The 18579-nt window shown below is 38.3% G+C and overlaps 1 protein-coding gene across 2 annotated transcripts in view; it reads right to left on the bottom strand.

Annotated features, from left to right (window-relative positions):
• The window catches only part of PSMD1 (proteasome 26S subunit, non-ATPase 1), a 106070-nt gene that overhangs the window by 35178 nt on the left and 52313 nt on the right, over positions 1-18579 (bottom strand). For both annotated transcript variants that reach the window (XM_032637193.1, XM_032637192.1), the window contains one exon: positions 5339-5453. In XM_032637193.1, the coding sequence (XP_032493084.1) occupies positions 5339-5453 (115 nt within the window). The remainder of the gene's footprint in view (positions 1-5338; positions 5454-18579) is intronic.

Here is an 18579-nt window from a genome sequence, read left to right on the forward strand (position 1 = left end):
AAAAGCTGGTTCTTTGAGAAGATAAACAAAATTGATAAACCATTAGCCAGACTCATCAAGAAAAGGAGGGAGAGGACTCAAATCAATAAAATTAGAAATGAAAAAGAAGAAGTTACAAAAGACATCGCAGAAATACAAAGCATCCTGAGAGACTACTACAAGCAACTCTATGCCAACAAAATGGACAACCTGGAAGAAATGGAAAAATTTGTAGAAACGTATAACCTTCCAAGACTGAACCAGGAAGAAACAGAAAATATGAACAGACAAATCACAAGTAATGAAATTGAAACTGTGATTAAAAATCTTCCAACAAACAAAAGTCCAGGACCAGACCGCTTCACAGGTGAATTCTATCAAACATGTAGAGAAGAGCTAACACCCATCCTTCTCAAACTCTTCCAGAAAATTGCAAAGAACACTCCCAAACTCATTCTATGAGGCCACCATCACGCTGATACCAAGACCAGACAAAGATACGACAAAAAAAGAAAATTACAGACCAATATCACTGATGAATATAGATGCAAAAATCCTCAACAAAATACTAGGAAACAGAATCCAACAGCACATTAAAAGGATCATACACCATGATCAAGTGGGGTTTATTCCAGAGATGCAAAGATTCTTCAATATACACAAATCAATCAATGTGATACACCATATTAACAAACTGAAGAATAAAAACCATATGATCATCTCAATAGATGCAGAAAAAGCTTATGACAAAATTCAACACCCATTTATGGTAAAAACTCTCCAGAAAGTGGGCATAGAGAGAACCTACCTCAACATAATAAAGACCATATATGGCAAACCTACAGCAAACATCATTCTTAATGGTGAAAAACTGAAAGCATTTCCTCTAAGATCAGGAACAAGACAAGGATGTCCACTCTCACCACTATTATTCGACATAGTTTTGGAAGTCCTAGCCACAGCAATCAGAGAAGAAAAAGAAATAAAAGGAATACAAATTGGAAAAGAAGTATAACTGTCACTGTTTGCAGATGACATGATACTATACATAGAGAATCCTAAAGATGCTACCAGAAAACTACTAGAGCTAATCAATGAATTTGGTAACGTTGCAGGATACAAAATTAATGCACAGAAATCTCTTGCATTCCTATACACTAATGATGAAAAATCTGAAAGAGAAATTAGGAAACACTCCCATTTACCACTGTAAAAAAAGAATAAAATACGTAGGAGTAAACCTACCTAGGGAGACAAAAGACCTGTATACAGAAAACTATTAAGACACTGATGAAAGAAATTAAAGATGATACAAACAGATGGAGAGAGATATACCATGTTCTTGGATCGGAGGAATCTATATTGTGAAAATGACTATACTACCTAAAGCAATCTACAGATTCAATGCAATCCCTATCAAATTACCAATGGCGTTTTTTACAGAACTAGAACAAAAAAAGTCTAAAAATTTGTATGGAGACAGAGAAGACCCCAAATAGCCAAAGCAGTCTTGAGGGGAAAAAATGGAGCTGGAGGAATCAGACTCTGTGACTTCAGACTATACTACAGAGCTACAGTAACCAAGACAATATGGTACTGGTAGAAAACCAGAAATATAGATTAATGGAACGGGATAGAAAGCCCAGAGATAAACCCACACACCTAGGGTCAACTAATCTATGACAAAGGAGGCAAGGATACACAATGGAGAAAAGATAGTCTCTTCAGTAAGTGGAGCTGGGGAAACTGGACAGTTACATGTAAAAGAATGAAATTAGAACACTCCCTAACTCCATACACAAAAATAAACTCAAGGGGCTTCCCTGGTGGCGCAGTGGTTGAGAGCCCGCCTGCCGATGCAGGGGACATGGGTTCGTGCCCCGGTCCGGGGGGATCCCACATGCCGCAGAGCGGCTAGGCCCACGAGCTATGGCCGCTGAGCCTGCGCGTCCGGAGCCTGTGCCCCGCAACGGGAGAGGCCACAGCGGTGAGAGGCCTGCATACCGCAAAGAAAAAAAAAAAAAAAACTCAAAATGGATTAGAGACCTAAACCTAAGGAAAGACACCATAAAACTCTTAGAGGAAAACATAGGAAGAACACTCTTTGACATAAATCACAGCAAGAGATATTTTGATCTACTTCTTAGAGTAATGGAAATAAAAACAAAAATAAACAAATGGGACCTAATGAAACTTAAAAGCTTTTGCAAAGCAAAGGAAACTACAAACATGACGACCCTCAGAATGGGAGAAAATATTTGCAAGCAAATCAAGGGACAAAGGATTAATCTCCAAAATATATAAACAGCTCACGCAGCTCAATATTAAAAACACAAACAACCCAATCCAAAAATGGGCAGAAGACCTAAATAGACATTTCTCCAAAGAAGACATACAGATGGCCAAGAAGCACATGAAAAGCTGCTCAACATCACTAATTATTAGGCAAATGCAAATCAAAACTACAATGAGGTATCACCTCACACCAGTCAGAATGGGCATCATCAGAAAATCTAGAAACAACAAATGCTGGAGAGGGTGTGGAGAAAAGTGAACCCTCTTGCACTGTTGGTGGGAATGTAAACTGATACAGCCACTATGGAGAACAGTATGGAGGTTCCTTAAAAAACTAAAAATAGAATTACCATATGACCCAGGAATCCCACTACTGGGCATTTACCCAGAGAAAACTATAATTCAAAAAGACACATGCACCCCAATGTTCACTGTAGCACTATTTACAATAGCCAGGTAATGGAAGCCACCTAAATGCCCATCAACAGATGAATGGATAAAGAAGATGTGGTACATATATACAATGGAATATTACTCAGCCATAAAAAGGAAAAAACTTGGGTCATTTGTGGATGGACCTAGAGACTGTCATAGAGAGTGAAGTAAGTCAGAAAGAAAAACAAATATCGTATATTAACACACATATGTGGAACCTAGAAAAACGGTACAGATGAACCGGTTTGTAGGGCAGAAATAGAGACATAGATGTAGAGAAGAAACGTATGGACACTAAGGGGGGAAAGTGGCGGGGGGATGGTGGTGGTGTGATGAATTGGGAGATTGGGATTGACATATATACACCAATATGTATAAAATAGATAACTAATAAGAACCTGCTGTATAAAAAAATAAATAAAATAAAATTCAAAAGAGAAAAATCAGAGCGATTAATAAATAATACAAATACCATATAAATGTATTCCTTTTCCTCACTTCCCTGAAAAATGTAGTGCTGTTGTTTAGAAGAGCAAGTTTTGCAAACGTTACTCATATTGTCAATATTGTTTATGAAGTATTAATGATAAAAATATAAGAAAATTTCCAACTTGTAAGTTAAAAGACACTAACTTGGCCTTTGAGGTATGTGATATGACCTCAAAGATACATTTTAGACTAAATAGGTGTTTCAGGCTTTTAAGAAACAAAATTAATGTGCCAAGTTTCAGACAGATAGGTATTGATACGTAGATCATACAAACTATCTAGAAATAAAGCAGACTTGTTTAGTATGAGTAATGAAGAATATTCATTGAATTAACTTGTCAGATACTGTGTCTCAAAGAACATTTGCTCCTAGATAGCATATTAAGTTTAGAATAATCTGGGAAGAAAAAAATCTAATTTACATTTAACTTATGAGGTCTGACATAAATGTCTACTAAACACCGGAGGGAGAAAATACTTAGTAAAACATCCAACTATATTTTTCCTTTGTTTATAGAACAGATGTGCCCTAGAAAAAAATGAAGGCCTATTTCTATAAACTGTATTTTATACACACAATGACTTTTCTAATAACACTGAAGATACATTCTCATGTAAGAAATTCTCCTCCAAAAGAAATGAAAACATTTAAAAAACAAAACTGTGAGGACAGAGACCATGTCCAACTTGTTCATCATCATATCCTTAAAATGATCTTCCCTTCATCATTCATTTGACAAATATTTACTGAAACTCTACTATGTGCCAGGTCTAACTTTAGGTTTTAGCAGTGAACATTCTGTTCTCAGGGACCTTACATTTCAGTGGAGAGAAGACAGACAATAAATAAATAGGTGTAAAAATATGTCAGGTGGGGCTTCCCTGGTGGTGCAGTGGTTGAGAGTCCGCCTGCCGATGCAGGGGACGTGGGTTCGTGCCCTGGTCTGGGAGGATCCCACATGCCGCAGGGCGGCTGGGCCCGTGAGCCGTGGCCACTGGGCCTGCACGTCCGGAGCCTGTGCTCCGCAACGGGAGAGGCCACGGCAGATGAAGAAAAATAAAGCAGGGTAAGGAGACAGAATAAGAATATTGGAAGGGCATGTCTCTATAAATTTTTATACAATTCTTGCCACATATAGTGAAAATGCCTATTTTAATTCCTAGCTTTAATAATGTTTTATGTGACTAGAAAAAAATTATTTGTATCCAATACTAATACTCTTTATTAGAGAAAAAGTCAAGCAAATTAAAATGTAATTCCTGGAATCAATCAATAAACTAATAATTATGCTTTACTTTAGTTTGGACAAGAGATGATTTTTTAAAAGTGGCTCCTTTCTGATGTAAAGACACTGGGAATATAATCATGTTCTTCTTCCCTCTCTCTCTCTCTCTCTCTCTCTCTCTCACACACACACACACACACACACGCCTGTGTGTTATTAAAAGAAAAGTGCACCTTTTGGGGAACTGGCCAAGGTGTGTTCATGTGCTCTATGAAAGGCAAAATGTGGTGATTTATGTTATTGCTGTGAATCAAGAATACTTGTTATTAAAGCACTGGTGCATTTCTTTATGACTCTCATGACAAACTTTTCAAATCATCAATGTACCTAACCCAAGTCTTTATTCTGTCACTTTTGTGGGCTTAACAAATACCAGGTTATCTATTATGTTCTTGAGGAGAAAACAGGAAAACAGCAGTTAAATATAAACTTAAAACAAACACACAAAAAAATCAAACTGAGTTGACTGTGGTGGCCTCAAATAAGAACTTTGATTTCCACAATACTTATTATGCAAATTAAACATGTAAAATAACAATGTAAAATGGCCAGAGTAGCTCTTCAAAGAAAAAAATACTATTTCTTCTTTTTAAAGAAATCAATGCTTTCATAAAAAATTCAACAGCATTGTTTTCATTAGAGCCATCCATGTAATGTGGTGGTTTGTTCTTAAACGGCTTTGAGCAATCCAGAATAGTTAAGTGAGGAAGTTCTGGGAAGCTTAACTTGTGAGGCAAGTTAAGTCTTACAGATCACACCACACTTGTATTTTTACAACTGTTACATAAACTTTTCGGCTACAGAAAACAGTCTGGCGCCAGAAAAGAACTGACCGCATTGGCTTTGGCCTTTACCTTGTTTCCTGTACCAGCACAGCAGATGCCCAGGGCCATTGCAGCTCCATAACGCACATGAGGATTGTAACTCTCTGACAACAATGAAACGACACTGGGGCACTGTTCAGGGGTCCTGATGAGAAACAGAGAAAGTGAAGACAGTGTTATAGATAACATATTTTAAATCAAGATGGAAGAATTTTAATCAATTTTTTGAAAGTTATGGGAAACAACAGTTATATTTAACACAGAAGTTACAGAATTAAAAATCTCCAACAGAATTCTAATTATTGATATTAGAAAGCTATCTTCAACATTCGGAGAATATATGAAAAGAAAGAGGAACATATCAGTGATCCCTCAACCACAGCTCTGCATCACAGCATTACTCATTCCCTTCTGTCTTCTCCAGGGTGGGGAACAGCCATGGGAGACGGGGCGGAGCGGGGGGGTGGGGGGTGGGGTAATGGGGACAGGGAACACTGCCCTACGTCCACTATAACTCCTGCTTACTCTGTGTCTTGTTTCAGAAGACAAAAGTCACTTACAGAGACTCCAAGATGTTTCCAAAGCTGCACAAAAGATTTAAAACTCCCAGTATTACTCTGATTGAATATTAAATTGTTAAATAAGACTTGGTATGAAAAAATTCTGATTTTTTTTGTCTTCAGCAATTATTTTTGTGTTGATAAGAATAGAGAAATTGTTCTTTTCTCATCTTCTTCATATTTGCAGCAAATACAGAAGAGAGGACAACCTTGACAAATGAAGTATTTGATCTCATCTTTGAAGGACTATCCTGTTATAGTGGTCACTCCTGAGGGGGCAGCAGGTTGGGTGTAGTAACTAGAAGAGAGTGTAAGGGGAGTTTCTGGAAGGCTGGTACTGATGTTGAACTAGGTGCTGGTTACACAGGTATGTTCAGTTACGAAAATTCATCAAGGTGTAGGCTAATTATGTTCATGTTTTTAGATGTATACTACACTTCAATAAAAACTTAAAAAGAGACTATTAATATATTACATTTCAATAGAACGTTTTTTCCTTTTTCTTTTTTTTTGCGGTACGCGGGCCTCTCACTGCTGTGGCCTCTCCCGTTGCGGAGCACAGGCTCCAGACGTGCAGGCTCAGCGGCCATGGCTCACGGGCCCAGCCGCTCCACGGCATGTGGGATCTTCCCGGACCGGGGCACGAACCTGTGTCCCCTGCATCAGCAGGCGGACTCTGAACCACTGCGCCACCAGGGAAGCCCAATAGAACATTTTTTTAAAAAAGTATCCTGTTGTGAATGAAAGCAGTTATTACCTACAGACCAATTTAAATCTATAATTCTATGTTGAAATTGTCCTCTAGCCTCAAACTCCAGTGAATGGTAAATTCAAATTTCAAATGGAGTAGAGCCAAGTTTATGCAAATTGCCTATAAAGGTGGAATTTTGGGGGAGAGGCAAGATAGGGGTAGGCGATTAAGAGTACAAACTACTATGTATAATATAAATAAGCTACAACGGTATATTGTACAACTCAGGAAATACAGCCAATATTTTATGGTAACTATATATGGAACATAATCTTTTAAAATTGTGAATCACTATGTTGTACATCTGAAACATATATTATACATCAACCATACCTCAAAAAAGAAAAAAAGGTAGAACTCTGCTATCACTCTTTCTCGAAAATGTTCTTTCTCAGTTTGATGAAGCTAGTTCCCAGTACGAAAAATCTGTAAACAAACTAGTGGCAACAATACAGAATAGTATAAAGAAAGCAATGTACTAGGAAACAGAAGATCTGGGTTCTAGTCTTAGTTTTGTTAATTTCTTAGTACATGACATCAGGCAAATCACTTAAATTTTCTTTTCTGTAACTAGAGATAATATTTCTTGACTATCATGCAGGAATAATATAAAAACAAATGAACAAATACACATATGCTTTCAGTTAATGAGTACTGAGGTAAATAACAGTAAGTTATATAAGAAGTAAAAAACCCATGTTCTAGTTCCTGTTTTGCCTCTAAATAGCTGGGATAATTTTAGACAAGGTTCAATTAACCATACACTTTGGGGTCCCTTTTCACATCGGAAAAAGAACGAATTGGACTAAAAGTTCCATAAGGTCTGTTCCACTTTACAATTCTATGGCTTTTAAAAATGAATCAATCATCAAAGGTTTTAAATCAGTGTTCATTATTACAGGACATTTCATCAATGAGAAATATTCCTATGAAATAAAAATGAAATTTTAAAGGTGATATCATACCAAAGAGGTTGCTGGAGAATTACTGTAGTTGACAGCATCATTGTTTAACTTTTTAAAAATAAATAATCAATTAATTTTTGGCTGCATTAGGTCTTCGTTGCTGTGTGCGGACTTTCTCTAGTTGTGGTGAGTGGGGGCTACTCTTCATTGCAGTGCACGGGCTTCTCAATGCGGTGGCTTCTCTTGTTGTGGAGCATGGGCTCTAGGCGTGCAGGCTTAGTAGCTGTGGCTCACGGGCTCTAGGTGCGCGGGCTCAGCAGTTGTGGTGCACGGGCTTAGTTGCTCCGCAGCATGTGGGATCTTCCTGGACCAGAGCTCAAACCTGTGTCCCCTGCATTGGCAGGCAGATTCTTAACCACTGCACCATAAGGTAAGTCCCATCATTATTTAACTTTTATTTTTCACTTGCATTGGGCTAAGAACTTAAAAGTTCTGTCTGTAATTTTTTTTTAAATGTATTTATTTTTATTATTTATTTTATTTTTGGCTGTGTTGGGTCTTTGTTGCTGTGCGCGGGCTTTCTCTAGTTACGGCGCGCGGGCTTTCTCTAGTTGCGGCGAGCAGGGGCTACCTCTTTGTCGCGGTGTGCGGGCTTCTCATTGTGGTGGCTTCTCTTGTTGCGGAGCACGGGCTCTAGGTGTGCAGGCTTCAGTAGCTGCGTCTCGCGGGCTCTAGAGCGTAGGCTCAGTAGTTGTGGTGCATGGGCTTAGTTGCGCCGAGGCGTGTGGGATCTTCCCAGACCAGGGCTCGAACATGTGTCCCCTGCATTGGCAGGTGGATTCATAACCACTGGGCCACCAGGGAAGCCCAGTTCTGTCCATACTTTGATACTCAAATCCTCTGACAAACTCAAGCATCTTATCACATAACAAATTATAAATAAAACCACTCAAGACTGCACATGTCTCAAGGGGCAAGGATGGAGACTGTGTCTTCTGTACTTTTTCCCATAAATTAGTGGCACAGTGCTAGGTACTAAAGATAAAATAATTTTTATTACTTAATAAAAGACAAAGGGAGCCAAACTAAATATATATTTAGAGACTTGACCAACAAGTATTTCCTACTAGGTTCAAATCCTAAGGGTTAATCACTGGGAAAAATATCAGGCCTTTCCTTGTTCCCCTCCTCACTTAAGTTTTTAACTCAGCTAGATAATCAAAAATGAGAGAGGTAACAAGTACCTCTGAGTTAGTTCATAAGGGCTAATTGTGTGTCTTTTAATTTTATGTGCTTTGAAGTTCCCAGTAGAGAGACCACATAAAGGGCTAGGGAAGGCCTACTTTAAAAAGTAAAACCCTGACACAGGTAACTAAGTTCTGATTTGTTGGTTCAATAAAATTTCTTGGCTTGTAGCTAACAGTCATCTTATCAACTTACTATTTGTACAACCTTCCAGAGAGCAGGAATTGTGCAAGGGCATATGCACAAGTCACTACCATATTATCCAACCATAAAGTGCACATATGAATTCCTTTTTTTTTTTAAAACATACTGGCTATTAACTACTGTTTATTGAATATTTTGTACAACCTCAGTATTAAATTGTATTAATCAAAATGCTTTCAAGAATATGTGTCTTTTCTAATCTATCTTCCCTAGAAAAGGAAAAAATATAGCACTATACGCATACAGGCAGAAACACTGTTCTAAGCACGTGGGTTTGGTCCATCGCAGTGGGAATTTGGTGAGGACATAAACCTCACGGTAGTCCCTTGGCAGAGTTATGAATTTATATTTTCATTAGGTAGGTGCCATAATGACACAGGAATTAAGAGTATTCCCTCTGTTTAAGTCGCTTGTACTCCCTACCAACAGACTCCAAATAATCTGGGCAGCATCCTGAATTTTGAATTGCCCGTTGAACGTCTTTAACTAAATAGTCCACAAATACCTCAGTCAATACACAGAATTCTGTACAGAAAGAGGAATAAAGGGCACCCCTCCCCTAAACTGCTTCTCTTTCCACCATGACTATTCATCTATACACCAAGAAAACTCACATTTTCAATCATTCTATTCTCTCATTCCCCACATCTAATCTGCCCAATCAAGTGAAACCTTTAAATCTTGTTTCTGTTTGCACTGCTTGTTTTAGACCCTGGTCATCTCTCACTTGAAATAATACAGTGATTCCTTAAAAGATCTCTCTCTTCCTCCTCTCCCTTTCGTTTTCAACATGCTGTGGTAGAGAGAACGTGGGCTTGGAATTTGAAAAACCTGGATTCCAATTCTAGTGAAGCCATTTATTAATAGAATGGCAATCATTAAGTCCCTCTGAGACTTAACTGCTTCATGCATAAAATGATATCTGCTCCACCTTATTTATGCTGGGGAGTTAGTGGTGTGGTAGAGTAGAATACTATACTATAATTACTAAAATCTAAATGCATAACTGGAAATTGCCTTTGGGTCAGAACCAGGAATTTGGTTACTAGTATGCTGTAGTTTGGGCTCTTATTTTTTAAGAAAGGTAAGGCAACTCATACCCAAAAGTTCATTCAAAACAATGTAAAACAAGTTGGATATTAAACCTAGAAAACTGGTTATATACAGGGTTCTGACCTCCAGATTTCCTCATCAACTTTTTAGGGAGCTAATGGCACAGAGAACACTACCTACCTTGCCCCTCAGCTGCAGCAAGGACAAGACATTCCAGGGAAAAGTGACTCACAAAGAGCTTATCCTAAACGTATCTTAAAACTTCATTTATTTTATGATCTCCCACTTGTTAAAAGTATTATACTTAGAATAGGGCATTAACAATTTCATGAGGTTTAGAAAAAAATTTTGCCTGCGAACATAAATACAGAGCATTGCCTGGGAGTCTAACACAAAGAGCTTTACCTAGTTGATTACCATAAAAGACTGATCTAGGTTGTGAGGGCTATAAACTCAAAAGCACATAAAAAAATTCTTTTATGTTTCTCAGCCTAATAATAGTTCCAACTCTGACACCTTCTTCAGAAAATTTGTTAAGACAAGGAACGACAAATTCTTTAATTAGCTTAGACATTCAACCTCTTCAAGAGTACAATAAAATCATAATATTCTAGGTTGATTTTAATTTTTCAACAGGCAGCTCTAAAAGGACAAAAGAATTTTTCTAAGCAATGATCGCAATGCAAACATTCACTGAAAGCAAAACTTACATTAATCTTTATCCAAATACATACATACATGTTGGTATATATGTCTACTTTTTAAAACTAAGCTAATAAATGATAAAATTATATCATCGCCATTTTGAAACTGGTAATGAATTAATGGACAACAGCATCATTATCAACGACGCTAACATCATGAAAAGAGAAACAACTAGACCTTACACCTTATGTGCACTGCCAGCCCCTTCTTAATAAAAAAGGAGGAGGAGGAGAGGGAGGAAGGAGGAGAGGGAGGAAGGAGGAGGGGGAGGAGGAGGAGAAGGAGAAGAGAAAGAGTGAAAAATTGAACCAGAATGTGACCAAGCCTCTAGATCTAACTATCAATTTACAGGAAATATAGAAGACCAAAAAACATTATATTACACACAGGGATGCAACTGAGAAAGAGGGGTGCAAGGCAAGGGAAGGAGAAAGAACCTGCAAATTAATAGAAAATACACTAACTCTTTAATAACAATTCATAAGGCTTTTTTTCAGTTATTTTAGATAATTCTGACTCTCCTTGAATGTTGGCTTTTCTATGTAAACATTTATCTCTTTAAGATAATGTCACAAAATAATTCCTGTAGTTTGTTTTAATGGCTTTGGATCAGCATTTAAAACTAAGTATTTAAATGACTAATCCCTGATCAGCAATACAAGTTCATCTCTATGTCTCTGTGAACATATTTAGAAAAATAAATGTCTAGAAATGTTCAAGTCACAGGAAAAATAGTGGATTTTGTTATATTGGCTGGGGATAGTTAGCAAGGAATTCAACACTTTGATTAGCACAAAATGTGTTACCTATGACTTAGCTTTTCCTCATATTTACATTTTGATATATTAAATTTAAAAGTATATTTACTCAGACAATTACAAATTTGCTAGCTGCATTTGTTCTCAACAATGGAGCTACATGTTGTGGGAATTCTAGCAACATTTCTTGCTCTCTTTATTTCTTGGCTAGTTTATAAAAATTTAAAAAGTGAATACCATTAAAAGAGGGGAGATATTACACATTTTGAATTTCGTTTTCATCACAATATAAAACATACATAAAATATTATCACAAAAATAACTGAAAAAGAAAACAGTTCCATTTCCCCAAAACACTTCTGTCCTATGAAACTGTATCCTAAGCTACTGCTATTCGTAGTTTTTTACTACCGTTTTTTTTTTTTTTTTTGCAGTACGCAGGCCTCTCACTGTTGTGGCCTCTCCCGTTGCGGAGCACAGGCTCCGGACGCGCAGGCCCAGCCGCTCCGCGGCATGTGGGATCTTCCCGGACTGGGGCACGAACCCGTGTCCCCTGCATCAGCAGGCGGACTCTCAACCACTGCGCCACCAGGGGAGCCCCGTACTACCGTTTTTATGATAGTTTTTTTTACCATCAATTTAGTACTTACTGAATTATCTATCTATTACATGTAAAGTACCAAAAGGAAAACAAAACCACACAGATCTTGCCACAAACCTTACAAATTTAGTGCAATCTTTAATGTTTCTTTTTTAACATCTTATTGGACTTCAGAAAACTAAAAATAATTATAGTTTTAGACAAGCTTTTGGTATGTTTCCAAACAGATTAATTTCTTTCAGGTGCTGCCAAAATGGAGTGAAGATATCTCAAATAGGTGAGAAGTAGACTGAAAAGATTTATATAAAGAAATTGCTACTTCACCATAATAAGAAACATGGCTCTTAAAACTCTCGATTGCATTCCTGAACCTAGAGAAATGTGTAACATTCAAAAAGTTACAGAATTATCAGCATGTTTCCCCCTGCCCTTCAAATCATCAAACTAAGAAATGAAAAATTCTCTAGAGGGGGCTCAACAGCAGAATTGAGCAGGCAGAAAAAAGAATCAAATAAGGTTAACTGATAATATTAAGTTAGGTTAATTGAGAATTGAAGTTAGGTTAGTTGAGATTATCCAATCTGAGGAGCAGAAAAAGAATGAAGCAAAATGAACAGAGCCTAAGAGACCTGTGGGTTGACACAAAACACACCAAAATACGCATAATGGGAGTCCCAATGGGAGAAGAGAAAGAGAAGGCTGAAAGAACTCTTGAAGAAATAATGGCCAAAAACTTCCCAAATTTTGATGAGAGCCTAGAAACTTAACAAACTCCAAGCAGGATAAACTCAAAGAGAACAGTGAACAAAAAAGACAAAGACTACATTCTAGTAGGAGAAAGACAATAAACAATAAATGATAAAGTAAGTAAAAAGGTGAAGTTCTAAGGAGAACCAAAAAAGTAAATCAAGGTAAGGCGTATTGGAAGAGCCAAGAGAAGGGGGCATTTTGCAGTATTCATTAGAGTAGTCAAGGCAGGCTTCAATGATAGGTGATATTTAAGCAAAGAAAAGAAGGCAGTGAAGAAGTGAGCCAAGTGGCTATCCAGAGAAGGAGTATATTAGGTAGAGGAAACAGCTCAAGCAAGGGTCCTGTGGGGGAATGACGCCCCGCATGTTTGAGGAGTGGCAAAGAGGCCAATAGTTCGAGTGTAGTGAAGAGGGGAAGAGTAGTTGAAAACAGGGCCAGACTATAGGAAACTTGGTTTTTACTTAGTGAAGTGAAGGGCAGTCAGGATTCTAAGCAAAGGAATGATATGATCTGACTTGTTTAAAAATGGTAATTTTGGCTGCCCTACTGAGACCAGAGGGCAAAGGTAGAAGAAAGAAAATGAGTTAAGAGGCTATCTCACAAATCTGGTTAAGATATAACTGTGACTTGGTGGTAGTCATGAACATGGGGGAAAAAGTTTGAAATTTGGTACATATATTGAAGTAGAATAAACAAGATTTCCTGATGGTAAGACGTGAAAAAAAAGAGACTGGAAGAATGCAATGGCCTTTAACTGAGATAAAGAAACCAATAGATAGAACAGATTTGGAGGGAAAGGGCAAAAGTTCAATTTTGGACATTTTGAGTTTGAGATGTTTTTAGACATCTAAGGAAAATACTGAGTAGGTAATTGAATGTAACAGTCTGGAGTTTGAAGGAAAGGTCTAGGCTAGAGATACAAATTTGGGAGTTTTAGTATATAGGTAGTATTCAAAGCCTTAAGTGTGTCTGAGATCACCAAGTGTGAAGGGAGAGGAGATCCAGAAATGAGTCCCAGAGGAGCCCCAATATTAAACAGGTTGAGATGAAAGAGAACAAGTAAAGGAGACTACAAAGAAGTAGTAATGAGGTAGGAGAAAATCCAACAGTGTGGTCTAGTGGAAGCCAAGCAAAGGAACTATTTTAAGGAAGGGGAAGGGGAAATGATCAACTGGGTCAAATGCTGCTGTGAAGTAGGCAGAGCAGGTTATATCACCTCCTTTTTACAAATGTAGAAATTAAAGCTCAGAGAAATTGGTTTGTCTGAGGTCTCCTAACCCTTAAGTATGCTGCTCGTCTCATCTCATGACCACAAGATCACAGTCATTGGGCTGGAAATACAGTTTTAGGAGTTTTTTTCAACAAGTTAATGGAAAACCGTAAGAGTGAATGGAAGGAGAAAATGAAGAGGGAGAAAAGTTAACAGGATAGGAACCTCTGAAAATCTACATATTAAGAGGGTAGAATAAGACTTAGAAAAGATTCTGTAAGAAAGACAAAGAACGCAGGCAGGATAAGGTGTCTTTGGTTTTTTTGTGTGTGTGTGTGGGAACCTCCCTCCCTCTCCTGGACCAGCCCCTTCTCTCCACCCACCCACCCCACGGCCCCCCAGTCCATTCTCTACTCTGCTGCCCAACAGCAGGTTTCCCCTGAGGTGCATGGAAGCCACAGGAAGCAGGCCTTCGTGCTGCCTTCAGGACCTTCGCCTAGGCCATCCCCTCCCACCCCTTGGTCTGACACCCTCTGGGCTCATCTTAGGCACCTGTCCCTCCCGAAGTATTCCTCCCGTTTTAGGCTGTAACAGCATTTATCATGCTGGATTGTCACTGCCCAGAAGACTGCCCTGTTCCCCACGCAGTCTGCAGGGTGGAAATACTGTGGCAAACACACCTCTCAGAATTACTAGAAATTGACCTTCCCTCTCTGAGCATGCTGCCTTATCTGTAAAACGAGATACTGATAGTCTGTGATTATGGTGGGGATTGAATAAGATTTTTTAAAGCAGCAGGTACTGCCTACGTTGGGTGCAAAATGAAATGGGAGCTTTAAAAAAGAACTTCTGACAGCTGTAGCTGTTCCTTGCAAACTGCAGGGCACGGACCCAGCCCACGACCGCAGTCTGTGTAGTATATTCAGGTCGCACTGAACACGGGACCTGCAGGCGGCGGAGCGGACTGTGTTCATGGCACAGAACCTAGAACTGGGGCGATGGGCTGAGGCCCAGCGGTGACAGGCCGCTCCTAACGGCTCCCGGGCACCCAGCGCCCGGAGCTGCACCGGGGTGCCGGGTGCCATGGTTCCGGGGTGCGGAGGTTCCGGGGTCTCGAGGTCCCGGAATCCCGCGGTCCAAAGTGCCGGAACGCGACCCAAACCCAGTCCCGACCAGCGGCCCTCACGCTGACGGCCCCGCCCCTCAGATAAGGTGTCTTTGAAGTAAAAAAAAAGATACAAGTTTTAAAGAGAAATGCTCAGTCAATAGTGATGAATACTGCACAAAATCAACAATTGATGTTAATTAGTGACTTTCTAAGAGTTATTTTAATAGAATGTTGGGGATAAAAATCTGATTACAAGGGTTATAGATTGGGTGGGTAGTAAGAAGGAAAAAGGATAGGCAATTCTCTAAAGAAGTCAAATGACGAAGGAAAGAGACTTAAGGGATAACGAAAGGTTTTTATTTTTCATTAACTGTAAACCTGAGCATGTCTGCAAGAAAGAAGTTAAAGCTGAGGAAATGAATATTCAAGGCATGGATTCTATGTGTGAAAAAGAAGATACTTTATTCAGCAAGATTGCAAAGAATTACCATAAAGAGTTGGGACTAAGGATTTAAGTAGAAGTTAGTTATGGTAAAGAGGAATGACAACATGATCCCAAACGATAGGATGGATGAAAAGAAAGACATTTTTAGAAGTTGAAAGGTGACAGAGCTTTCAGATGGGTCTAAGTCTTTCATTAAAATAAGATGTAAGGGACTTCCCTGGTGGTGCAGTGGTTAAGAATCTGCCTGCCAATTCAGGGGACATGGGTTCAAGCCCGGGTCTGGGAAGATCCCACATGCCGTGGAGCAACTAAGCCCACGTGCCATAACTATTGAAGCCTGAGTGCCATAACTACTGAAGTCCGAGCACCTAGAGACCGTGCTCTGCAACAAGAGAAGCCACCGTAATGAGAAGCCTGGGCACCACAAGGAAGAGCAGACCCCACTCACCGCAACTAGAAAAAGCCCGTGCGCAGCAACCAAGACCCAACACAGCCAAAAATAAATAAATTAATGAAAAAATAATAATAAGAAGTAAATTCAGTCACCAGGGAAGAATGAGCGAAGTTTTAGCTCTTTCACTGATCTCGTCAAAGAGAGTGAACAAGAAAGGAATTTTTAAAAAAAGCCAAGAAATATTTGAGCTGCACCGAGGGCCCTGTTGAAGTGAGTTAGTCTTAGCTGTACCATATCTATATTATAATTATCAGTATATGTGTTTGCACCCCTCATGAAATTATAAATTATATTGATATAAAGGCAGAAAATGTTTATCATCACTGTATCTCCACAAGCTAACGGAACTCAATGAATACTTCGCAAATGAATGAATATGTAGTGGACACAATCCACATATTGTCAAAAATTCCTTAGTGTGTTAGTGTTTGAAAGATACTATGACTGAGAGATAAAAAATATCTTTGACTGATATTTAAGTTGTCTTCCTAAACGTATAAAAGATACTAGACTGTCCCTTTAAGTAGAAGACAGAATCTGTTCAATAAATTAAAAGGCATCAGGGATAAAAATAAGTATTTTAGAAAAAAAGGCACCAATTAGGTGTTTTGGTTATGGTCAGATTATAGTTTGAGTTTGACCTTTAAGCTACTTTAGTAAGAATTAATTTATCTGGAGTTCTTGGTAAATGAGATATTCTACACAAATAAAGTTTCCAGATATTTGAAATCTCATTCTACCATTTAGAATCACACTTTTATATTTTTTTGTCATTTTGGATGAAAATTAAAAAAAAATGCATTTCACGTATTCCTGTCATCCAAAACAGAGCTGAATAAAGATGATTTAACCTTTATTAAATATATGGTAGTCAACACTATGATATCAATTATTACACCACAGAGTTGTGGAGGGCTGAGTTATGAGAGCTACAAGTCTCTATTGTGAGTAGACCTACACGCCTACACTTGTTAATTCCTGTTTTTTAATTGGCCCCCTTTGCTATTACCAAAGTGCTGGTCCACCTCTTAATCTGTTACTCTACTCTGGAGAAGGGAGGGAAACATGTTTGTTAAAACTGTCTCAAATATTAAAACAATAACCACAAAAAAAACCATCTCAAGAGTGAATTTATCAATGGATAGTCTTTTGTACTATTTAGATTTACCACCATGTGCAAATGTTTGTTTTCATTAAAGATGGGGGACAGAAGTTTTTGTGAGTGTGTTTAGAGCAAAAAGATTTGGAGTGGGGACTTATAGACAGCCTTCTGCCTAATGTGCATGAGGTTTTAGAACACAGGTTTAGTTATTTGCCAACTGAGAGATTCATCTACCCTTTTATTATTATTATTTTGCTTTCTCTCCGATTATCAGCTATGCTTCTAATAACTCAAGGTTGCCAAATAAGTAGTTGTTCTAGCTAGTTATGTACTTTAGCCATTAAACTAATTAAAAATACAAAAATAAAATAAAAACATTCCAAGAACCAATTTTAACTACTTTTAGTTAAGGTTTAAAAAAAAAAAGTGAGGGACTTCCCTGGTGGTCCAGTGGTTAAGAATCTACCTTCCAATGCAGGGGACGCAGGTTTGATCCCTGGCAGGGGAACTAAGATCCCACATGCCGTGGGGAAACTAAGCCCGTGAGCCTCAACTACTGAGCATGCGAGCCACAACTAGAGAGCCCACGTGCTCTGGAGCCTGCGTGCCACAACGAAAAGATCCCACATGCTGCAACCAAGATCCCGCGTGCTGCAACTAAGACCCTATTCAGCCAAAAATAAAATAAATAAACATTAAAAAAAAAAGAAAGTGAGCGAATGTGGGTGAGAAGGGTCGGCATTGGCACAGTATTATAAAATAATAATGTTTGGTATTTTAATAATATACTCAATGAATATTTTAATAAATTTATCTGTAAACACAAATCAATGAAGGCTTCTTTCATACAAGTCTTTTCATTAAATATAATGATGCTATTTTCAATCTGACATTACTTGTTTTGCAGATACCTATCTGCCTGCATGAGCACAGGGGTCAAATTGTGGTTCAGAATAAAGCAGTATTTTAAGATATTTTCATAGTCCTGAAGAGAAATTCTGGCACATTAAAATCCATCTGATTGTTCTTGAGGATTATTTTATTCGTTTTCACCCAAAATTCTTAGTAAATATTTTTTCTAAAATATTGAATTTTGAGTTAAAATAAAACAAATATTGAATAAAATCTGAAGTGCTCAGTAGAACTGAAATGAACAAAATATTTTCCAGTAACTTTCACACAAGGTAAGGAATATAAATTTGAAACGGCATAAATGCTGTTGCCAACGTAGAAGTAATTAAATAATTTTAAACTATGAGCAATCTATGATGATCTTTATTTATTTTTTGCCACATGGCATGCGGGCTCTAGTTCCCTGACTAGGGATCGAACACGCGCCCCCCTGCAATGGAAGCACAGAGTCTTAACCACTGGACCGCCAGGGAAGTCCCCTATGATGACCTTTTAAAAGGAAACCTTG

Source organism: Phocoena sinus, chromosome 7, assembly GCF_008692025.1.
Source record: "Phocoena sinus isolate mPhoSin1 chromosome 7, mPhoSin1.pri, whole genome shotgun sequence".
Taxonomy (NCBI): Eukaryota; Metazoa; Chordata; class Mammalia; order Artiodactyla; family Phocoenidae; genus Phocoena; species Phocoena sinus.